The following is a 10,540-nucleotide window of genomic DNA, read 5'->3' on the forward strand; positions in this document are numbered from 1 at the left end:
GGGGGGCGAGGGGGAAGCGGCAGGTCTAAGAGCCGTCTGGCTGAGGATCAGGTAATTATAACTTTTTTGAACTTGGTAAAAAACAAGCACTAGACTGGATGCTAGAGCAGTCCCTGCAGCCTCTTCTACCCTGGGCTTTGGCCGTCTAAGTCCCATTGACATCAAGTCTAATCCACCTGTATTAAACATGACATATTTAACTATGTACTAATCACACGCAGCACCGGTCCTTCCCGGGAGCTGCCCGATACGGCCGTGCACGCAGCACGGACGCTGTACACGCCGGCCTTTCTAGTAACTATGACATCGTGGGACATACAACATCTAGGAGCAGAGAGGTGAGCGGTCACTGCACCAGGACTCTTCTTTATATTAAAAAAAAAAGCATTTAATTCTTGCAGTGCAGGGGTAGCCCCACTTCAAGGGTTAAGAATGTTTTCTTTAAAATGTATTTCCACTTTTGCAGTAAAATTTGAGAAAACCCCATTATATGTTTATGTGTTCCCATTCACACATCACACCTAAAAATAATATTTCACATTATACTCCTCCTTATCTTTTAGATATTTCTGCTGAACAGACATCCGGGCAGACTGCAGGCTAATGTGAGCAATTTCCAAGCGGCAGGAAACTGTCTGTCCCCATAGATGGACCAGGGACAGACTGAGCTTCCTCTCACTAACATACAATGCTCCTAGATCTTTAACCCTTTGTTAGGACAGTGTTCAAATCTAGTGTACATGTAATGAGAACTACCAGCTCAGTACAGACAGGGTTCATTAGGTTAAAGATGGAAAATTCAGTTTAGATCAAAGCTTTTCTTTCCGAAAGTACAAGTCATATGCAAGCAGCAATTTTTATTTATGATATGTGAAAGAGAACATGGAACAAATATAAAATAGGAATGATCCAAATTTGAAGCAAAAAATGGAAATACACTTTAAAGCGGAACCCTGGGCAAAAATGTTAACTTTTGACGTACGGGGGTAGCCCCACTGCAAGGGTTAAGAAAATTTTTGCCCAGGGTTCCGCTTTCACCACTTCCGGGCCGCAATACATCTATAGACGGCGGCCCGCACAAGTGGTTACAACAAGAACACGGCTGCTGTTCTTGTTGTTTTTAACAGCAGACAATGGCTGTTACTGTACAAGCGATCCGGCATCTGTACAGCCGCCGGATCGTTTGTACAGTGCGGCGCCCTCCCCTTCCCCCCCGGTCGGCTTCCCCTGTCCTCGTGCGGCACCTGGGAGCCGCTGATCTCTACTCCGATCATTGGAACCGGAAGTGATGTGTACTACATGACTTGCGGTGTCACTCGTTACAGTCTCTGGCTCTTAGAGCCAGGAAGAGAAGCTGGGGAAGCAGATCTCTGCTTTCTCAGCCTCTATGGCAGTGGTTCTCAAACTTTTTAGGGCCGGGACCCCTTGGTAACATATGCCAAGTTGTGGTGACCCCCAAAGCTAAAATTTAGGGATGACGCGACTGCTGCAGCGACATCTGGAGGCGTGGCAGGAGAACTGACACTGCTGCGCTAGGAGAGAGCTGAGGAGGACTCTCACCTTGCACAGCGACCCACAGGTTGAGAACCACTGCTATAGGCAAAGACAGGACCGGGCTCTGCAGCTGGAACTAGAAGAATTGGATTTAAAGTGTGTGGCTATATAACGCATGAGGTACATACTCCGCAGAACTATCACTGATAGGGATGGGCTCGGGCGTGTTCGCAGCTCCACATGCCGAGCCCGCCAGGAAGCTGACAGCGCGCAGAGCCAATCACAGGCACTGAGACATTTCCCGATCTCTGCAGCTGCGGACCGGGAAAATGGAATGTATAGCTAAAATGTGTTTTACATATTTTTGTGCTTGAATACATACATATTGCACCCGCCCTCTGCTTCTGTCAATCACTAGAAGGGGACCTGATGGAGAACTTCAGGTCCCCCTCTGCTGATTGACAGCATCAGAGGGCGGGTGCAATAGCTAGTTTGCTATTGGCTTTTTCAAAGTGAAATAGCCAATAGGAATCTAGCTATGCATTCCTATGCTGGGGTTTTTTTTTTCTGACTTACGGCAGCCCCCGATTTTCAAAAAACAAACAGAGCAGAGAAAGGTCCCGACCTTTCAGGGAGAAAGTGTCTCTCTCCCGGCGGCCGAGAGCCACTAGGCGACCCCTGGCAAATCGTCATTCGACCCCAGAGGGGGTCCCGACCCACAGGTTGAGAACCACTGCTCTATGGGGTCCCTAGGTGACATTAGGGGTCTGAAGGACCCCTGATGTCTCCATAAAGAGGACCTGTAAACCCTATCTGCTATTATATAGGATGCTTGTTAGCCTCCTATGTAATAGCAATAGGGTTAGTGTAAATTTTTTTTTAAAAAGTGTAAAAATTATAGTAACATACACACGCAAACACGTGTCGTGCGCCTATTTGCGAAAACAGCAATTGCGCTACACATGTTACATGAATGTCGGAGTGAGAGCAATAATTCTAGCACCATTAATCACAGTTAGCACTAAACTCATGAGCGGTAAAATAGTTTAAAGTGTTCCCTATGGGAAATTTTGTGTATTGACGTTTTTTGCTGCTTCACAGGTGAACGCAATTTTAAGGCTTGACATGTTTGGTATCCATTCACCCGACGTGACCCCGTCTTTTATATTTTACCAAAAAATTGGGTATTATATTCTGTTTCCGTGCACTAGATTTTAATTTAGTTTATTTTTTCCTAAAAATACTGGTTTGATAAACATTTGCGCAAATCCCATGTGACATAAAAAATTGCACCTAGCATCTTTTTATTCTACAGGGCCTCTGCTTTCATCTGAAGCGGTTTACTAGCCAAAAAATGTATATTTTATCATGTGTGTGCAAAAAGTGAGAAAATGCCACGGACAGCAAGTGGTTAAAGTGTCTTACCATTTTAGGTGCTAATTTTTGTCTAGGTGCTATAAATAATTGAATTTATACTGATCCGAAACTGGGAGCCGACTGGCTGCTACTCCGGTCCCTGAACCCTGTGTCCTCCACTCCACTGCAGTGATGGTACGTCCCTTGGCGTCCTCACGTCCTATACACTGTGTGCGATGACACAAGAATCCTTAGACCGCTGCAGCATAGGGGGAAGAGAGGCTCCAGGGCAATGAGGATCAGGCGAGTATAGCCTCTCTCCCCTTCCACTGCAGCGGTCTAAGGATTCTTGCGTCATCACGTTCTATACACAGTGTATAGGAGGTGTGGACGCCGAGGGACGTACCATTGCTGCAGAAGAGAAGAGGACAGGCTTCAGAGACTGGAGCAGCAGGGAGCCGCCACCGTGGTTCGGGTGAGTAAGGCTTCTTTTATTTTAGCACCAGGACAAAAAATGAGCACTTAACCCTTGCAGTGCGGGGGCAGCCACATTGCAAGTGTTAAGAACATTTTTGTCTGGAGTTGTGGTTTAAGCCGACACAGAGCAAGAACATCCACATATACAATTTTGGAAAAACATTCTATAGGGAAGTGTCAGCAAAACACAACATAAGAAGCCCTTCAGTAGGTATGACACAGGTGAGTGGTGGGGGGTATACAGATCATATTGATCAGTCTTCACACCTCCCCTCCCCCCTTAACTTCCTTACCTCGCAGTCTTTCTGATCCAGCACCCCTCTGGCTCTTGTCAGCTCCTGATCCTTCACCTCCAGCCTCTGCTCCAGGACATGCACTTGTTTCTCCCATTCCACCTTCTTACTGTTCACCATATTGTCAATCTGCTGCATCAGTTCTTCCAGATCGTTCTCACAGGATAAGTCACTGGGACACCGAGGGATAAAGCAGAATTTAAAGTGGGACTCCACTCAAAACTTTTTGTTTTTACTAAAATAGGGAAGGGTCAGTGATTCCCTCAGGTGGTTACTGCTGGGGAGCTTTCATGTTCTGGTGACTACAGGGGACTTACTTCCCTTGTAGTCACCACACTATCCTAAGCTTAATACCTGCACTTCATCACTGTTCTGATCTTAGGCACCCGTTAGGCCAGCTCAGGTTCACTGTAAGCACAGCTCCGTGACACATTATGGGCAATTCACACTACTGATGACAGTAACATCCCAGTGTGGGCACGCTACTCTCATAGTAGTAACATCCCAGTGTGAGCACGCTACTCTCATAGTAGTAACATCCCAGTGTGGGCACGCTACTCTCATAGTGGTAACATCCCAGTGTGGGCACGCTACTCTCATAGTAGTAACATCCCAGTGTGGGCACGCAACTCTCATAGTAGTAACATCCCAGTGTGGGCACGCTACTCTCATAGTAGTAACATCCCAGTGTGGGCACGCTACTCTCATAGTAGTAACATCCCAGTGTGGGCACGCTACTCTCATAGTGGTAACATCCCAGCGTGGGTACGCTACTCTCATAGTGGTAACATCCCAGTGAGGGTACGCTACTCTCATAGTGGTAACATCCCAGTGAGGATACGCTACTCTCATAGTAGTAACATCCCAGTGTGAGCACGCTACTCTCATAGTGGTAACATCCCAGCGTGGGTACGCTACTCTCATAGTGGTAACATCCCAGCGTGGGTACGCTACTCTCATAGTGGTAACATCCCAGCGTGGGTACGCTACTCTCATAGTGGTAACATCCCAGCGTGGGTACGCTACTCTCATAGTGGTAACATCCCAGCGTGGGTACGCTACTCTCATAGTGGTAACATCCCAGCGTGGGTACGCTACTCTCATAGTGGTAACATCCCAGCGTGGGTACGCTACTCTCATAGTGGTAACATCCCAGCGTGGGTACGCTACTCTCATAGTGGTAACATCCCAGCGTGGGTACGCTACTCTCATAGTGGTAACATCCCAGCGTGGGTACGCTACTCTCATAGTGGTAACATCCCAGCGTGGGTACGCTACTCTCATAGTGGTAACATCCCAGCGTGGGTACGCTACTCTCATAGTGGTAACATCCCAGCGTGGGTACGCTACTCTCATAGTGGTAACATCCCAGCGTGGGTACGCTACTCTCATAGTGGTAACATCCCAGCGTGGGTACGCTACTCTCATAGTGGTAACATCCCAGCGTGGGTACGCTACTCTCATAGTGGTAACATCCCAGCGTGGGTACGCTACTCTCATAGTGGTAACATCCCAGCGTGGGTACGCTACTCTCATAGTGGTAACATCCCAGCGTGGGTACGCTACTCTCATAGTGGTAACATCCCAGCGTGGGTACGCTACTCTCATAGTGGTAACATCCCAGCGTGGGTACGCTACTCTCATAGTGGTAACATCCCAGCGTGGGTACGCTACTCTCATAGTGGTAACATCCCAGCGTGGGTACGCTACTCTCATAGTGGTAACATCCCAGCGTGGGTACGCTACTCTCATAGTGGTAACATCCCAGCGTGGGTACGCTACTCTCATAGTGGTAACATCCCAGCGTGGGTACGCTACTCTCATAGTGGTAACATCCCAGCGTGGGTACGCTACTCTCATAGTGGTAACATCCCAGCGTGGGTACGCTACTCTCATAGTGGTAACATCCCAGCGTGGGTACGCTACTCTCATAGTGGTAACATCCCAGCGTGGGTACGCTACTCTCATAGTGGTAACATCCCAGCGTGGGTACGCTACTCTCATAGTGGTAACATCCCAGCGTGGGTACGCTACTCTCATAGTGGTAACATCCCAGCGTGGGTACGCTACTCTCATAGTGGTAACATCCCAGCGTGGGTACGCTACTCTCATAGTGGTAACATCCCAGCGTGGGTACGCTACTCTCATAGTGGTAACATCCCAGCGTGGGTACGCTACTCTCATAGTGGTAACATCCCAGCGTGGGTACGCTACTCTCATAGTGGTAACATCCCAGCGTGGGTACGCTACTCTCATAGTGGTAACATCCCAGCGTGGGTACGCTACTCTCATAGTGGTAACATCCCAGCGTGGGTACGCTACTCTCATAGTGGTAACATCCCAGCGTGGGTACGCTACTCTCATAGTGGTAACATCCCAGCGTGGGTACGCTACTCTCATAGTGGTAACATCCCAGCGTGGGTACGCTACTCTCATAGTGGTAACATCCCAGCGTGGGTACGCTACTCTCATAGTGGTAACATCCCAGCGTGGGTACGCTACTCTCATAGTGGTAACATCCCAGCGTGGGTACGCTACTCTCATAGTGGTAACATCCCAGCGTGGGTACGCTACTCTCATAGTGGTAACATCCCAGCGTGGGTACGCTACTCTCATAGTGGTAACATCCCAGCGTGGGTACGCTACTCTCATAGTGGTAACATCCCAGCGTGGGTACGCTACTCTCATAGTGGTAACATCCCAGCGTGGGTACGCTACTCTCATAGTGGTAACATCCCAGCGTGGGTACGCTACTCTCATAGTGGTAACATCCCAGCGTGGGTACGCTACTCTCATAGTGGTAACATCCCAGCGTGGGTACGCTACTCTCATAGTGGTAACATCCCAGCGTGGGTACGCTACTCTCATAGTGGTAACATCCCAGCGTGGGTACGCTACTCTCATAGTGGTAACATCCCAGCGTGGGTACGCTACTCTCATAGTGGTAACATCCCAGCGTGGGTACGCTACTCTCATAGTGGTAACATCCCAGCGTGGGTACGCTACTCTCATAGTGGTAACATCCCAGCGTGGGTACGCTACTCTCATAGTGGTAACATCCCAGTGAGGATACGCTACTCTCATAGTAGTAACATCCCAGTTTAAGTACACTACTCATGGGAGTAACATTCCAGTGTGGGCACGCTTCTCTCATGGGAGTAACATCCCAGTTTGGATACATTACTCATGGTAGTAATGTTCAAGTTTGTGTACACTACTCATGTCCTGGCAGAGCGGGTACAGACTATGGATCTGCCTTATAGGATCCTGAGTTTGGAATCTTCCTCTAGTCAGGTGCTACATGGACCACGCACGCGCGCGCATACTCCGCATAGAAGACAGGAGATGGAACCTTACCTCATTGTACTTTGTACCTTCAACAAACTGCTGGACTGTCTCAGTTTTTATTCGGATCTCCGACCTGTAACACAAGGAGGGATCGGCATGAATCTCTTCTGACCCGACACTTTCAGACATTCTCACACAGGCATCATTTGGGTAAATATAAAAGTGTCATCCTTTCAAATCATACATAAAGTCTAACAGCAGCGCCACACAAACATCCCAGAGTCCAAAGTTTTGAATCATATCAATATATTAGGTCACAACAGAAAGACATGCAACGCGTTTTGGGTCCACAAAAAAAAAAAAGAAGTTCCTTTGCTGTATTTATTAACCCTGTCATGGCCTGCCCCTTTATTAAACCATTCCAAACAGGAAACTCAGATCCATCAGGTATTTGCTTATCTGGGGCCATTTCACTACAGCCAAAATGCCTGCGCCCAACTGATCCTTTAGAAATCCATACCGGCGCCTCATCGTGCAGACTTGTGTAGGGCTGCAACAACTAATCGATGATAATCAACGATTCTCATTATCGATTAGTTGAATTGCCCTTGCTGCTGCTATGCTCTCCCATTCTCCTCCTCGCTGGGAGCTGCAGCATTCGATTAGAGGGGACACAGACCGCTGCAGCCGGTGCCTAGCGGGGAGTAGAAACTGCTGTGCCTCTGCATTCCCCCGCTGTTACCCCCGTTCCCCCACTTCTGCTGGCGGTAGAAAGCCAGCGTCAAGTCTCCCATACAGCAGATGGGAGAAATAGCCAGCCTGCTATTGGATATTTTAAACTGCAATAGCCAATAGCAGGCTGCCTATTGCACCTGCCTGCCAGCAGTCAGTGGGCAGGTGCAATAGGCAGCCTGCTATTGGTTATTGCAATTTAAAATAGCCAATAGGATGCTGGCAATTGCTCCCACACACTGCCTGCTGTGTTTACATTCAGCTGCCTCAGCAGAAAGCAGTCATTCCCAAGTGAATAGGTGAAAATATAGTAAAAAATAAAACCCGCAGTGGTGATTAAATACCACCAAAAGAAGGCTCTATCTGCCCCCAAAAGTGTCATGCGACAGTTAAAAAAATAAAAATAAACCAGGACAGACGAATGATTCCAGGACAGTGGTAGAGCACCAGGGCCTGGTCCCAGCTGCGACCCTGATAGTTCTGCCACTGATTCCAAGCTATAGAGGACTACAAATCCCAGCAACACATTTTACAGCAATGCAGAATAATACCACCAGCTATAGAGGACTACAAATCCCAGTAACACATTTTACAGCAATGCAGAACAGTACCACCAGCTCTATAGAGGACTATAAATCCCAGCAATACATTGTACAGCAATGCAGAATAATCCCACCAGCTATAGAGGACTACAAATCCCAGCAATACATTATACAGCAATGCAGAATAATACCACCAGCTATAGAGGACTACAAATCCCAGCAATACATTATACAGCAATGCAGAATGGCAACTGTCTATAGAGGACTACAAATCCCAGCAATACATTATACAGCAATGCAGAATAATACCACCAGCTATAGAGGACTACAAATCCCAGCAATACATTATACAGCAATGCAGAATGGCAACCGTCTATAGAGGACTACAAACCCGTGCCAGTGGCTCATGGTGGACGTTCCAGGCAGAACAGGGGCAGTTCGTGGTGCACAGCGTCCTACCCAGCTCACCAATGTCACTGGTTGCCAGGAGCTGGGCAGGATGCCAGCCAGAGTGTATCACTCACGGTGACGTCTCTGAGCCGCGGGTGGGATGTCGCCCAGAGCGTCATAGGCCAGAGCTTAGAGGTCTTAGCAACCTGGGATGATGTACCGACGCACCCGCATTGCAGAACATGGCAGCGCAAGGTAACGCACTTCTGAGACATTGGCAACATCCATATCAACAAAAGTCCATTTGGTGCTGAATGAGTCGGGTGGAAAAATTATTGGCGCACAGCGACCTATCGGACGCGGTCACTGTTCAGCATGCAATGGAGATTCCTCCTTCCAAGATGTGGATTTTGCTCTCTCGTGGGCTGAACAGACAACATTCCTAACCTTCCCCTTGACAATGGTACCCTATGGGCAGTTTTGGCTGGACAGGGGCATCTAATGTCTTGGCTGGTCACACACATTACAACTTGATTGTACAATCTATGCAGGATCTCTCTGTACAAGTGGCAGCCAATCAGTAATCAGCAGCAACCTGGATACAAATCACTGGCAGCATCCAGACAGCAGAGCTACTGGCACACTTCTGTCCATCATGTACAACACGCCGGACTGTGCAGCTCCACAGCCCATTCACAGACATAGCCTCCCCCCTCATACCTGCGCAGCGCTCGCTCTCCAGCACCGCAGATCTCCACCGGGAATAACCGATCGGCCGGGCGCAGCACACTCATGACTCCGTTTACCGCCACTCATGCCGCTTAACCCGTAGCCCCGCCTACTCGATCGTTCACCCCGTCCGCGAGTTACACCCAGGCCACGCCCCTGCCAATCACAGGGCAGTTGAGACTCCATAGTAACGGCTTGCCTGGTTGTCATGGAAATATAGTTTTGAAGGCTGGCAAACCAGGTCAAACCAGCAGAAGGGGCTCTCCTCAGTATATGGTTCCCAGTCGTCCCCGTTTTCAAATTAAACCCAGGCCACGCCCCTGACAATCACAGGACAGTTGAGGTACCATAGTAACGGCTTGCCTGGTTGTCATGGAAATAGATGTTTTGAAGGCTGGCAAAACAAATCAAACCAGCAGGAGGGGCTCTCTTTCAGTCGTCCCCGTTTTGAGGAGTCTGCCCCGGGAAAACGGAGTTGCCCGGAGATATCACCGACCGCCAAGAGCTGTAGCCACGAAAAGCAAGAAGGGAAGCGGGTCCGAAAGAGGCCGCGGGCGCTGACAGGCAGGGCAGGCTGTATTACCAGGCAGGCTGTATTACCGCGGGGGAAGAAAAAAGGGCGGGAACCTGTGCCTGAGGGGGAGAGAGCGCTGTGGACGCGGCTATTTTGTGACGGTCTAGGCCCGCACCCTCAGTGTGCTCCTGGCAACCACTGACATCACTGATTCACTAGTTGCCAGGAGCTGAGCGGGACACTCTGGCCAGCATACCCAGTACCCTCCCTTATGTTCACCACCAGCAACACCAGTACTTGCGTTTACACGTGCATACCCCAGCGTGTGACATAGTCTTTCAATACAATCGTTTGGGCACAAAATGCAGCAGCTGGGGCTCTCGGGAGCTGTGTTTTATACTGTGCGCCCACATGCCTGTAAATACATCCATGTGCACAAGCCCTTTGGGTCCATTCACAATGCAGTATTGCACCAGAGGCACAGTATCTGTGTATCGCATAAAGCAATGCATCATGTGCTTGTCTGCGTTGCTATGCAGTAATAAAAAGTAATGCATGCATGCGGATGCAATGTGAATTTAAACTCTACACTCTGTGTTAAGGGCATTTGGACAGTTCTCTGTAGTCTGAGATATCGCCCCACAATTGTGAAATAATGCACGGCTTCCTAGCCAATCAGGAAACCAGGCGGCACGTCATGACCCAGCTCCCGGCTTCCTGATTGG

The 10,540-nt window shown here is 49.0% G+C and overlaps 1 protein-coding gene across 1 annotated transcript in view; it reads right to left on the reverse strand.

Moving 5' to 3' along the window:
- Positions 1-6,983, reverse strand: part of DEUP1 (deuterosome assembly protein 1) — a gene marked incomplete at its 3' end in the record, with an annotated part of 26,268 nt that extends 19,285 nt beyond the window's left edge. Inside the window, exons 1-2 of the mRNA XM_018575253.1 lie at positions 6,978-6,983; positions 3,621-3,792 (exon numbers count right to left, since the gene is read on the reverse strand). Coding sequence (XP_018430755.1) covers positions 3,621-3,792; positions 6,978-6,982 — 177 coding nt within the window. The remainder of the gene's footprint in view (positions 1-3,620; positions 3,793-6,977) is intronic.
- Between the last annotated feature and the right edge of the window lie 3,557 nt (positions 6,984-10,540).

This window comes from Nanorana parkeri, unplaced genomic scaffold (genome assembly GCF_000935625.1).
Source record: "Nanorana parkeri isolate BGI_ZX_2015 unplaced genomic scaffold, ASM93562v1 scaffold3701, whole genome shotgun sequence".
Classification (NCBI taxonomy): Eukaryota; Metazoa; Chordata; class Amphibia; order Anura; family Dicroglossidae; genus Nanorana; species Nanorana parkeri.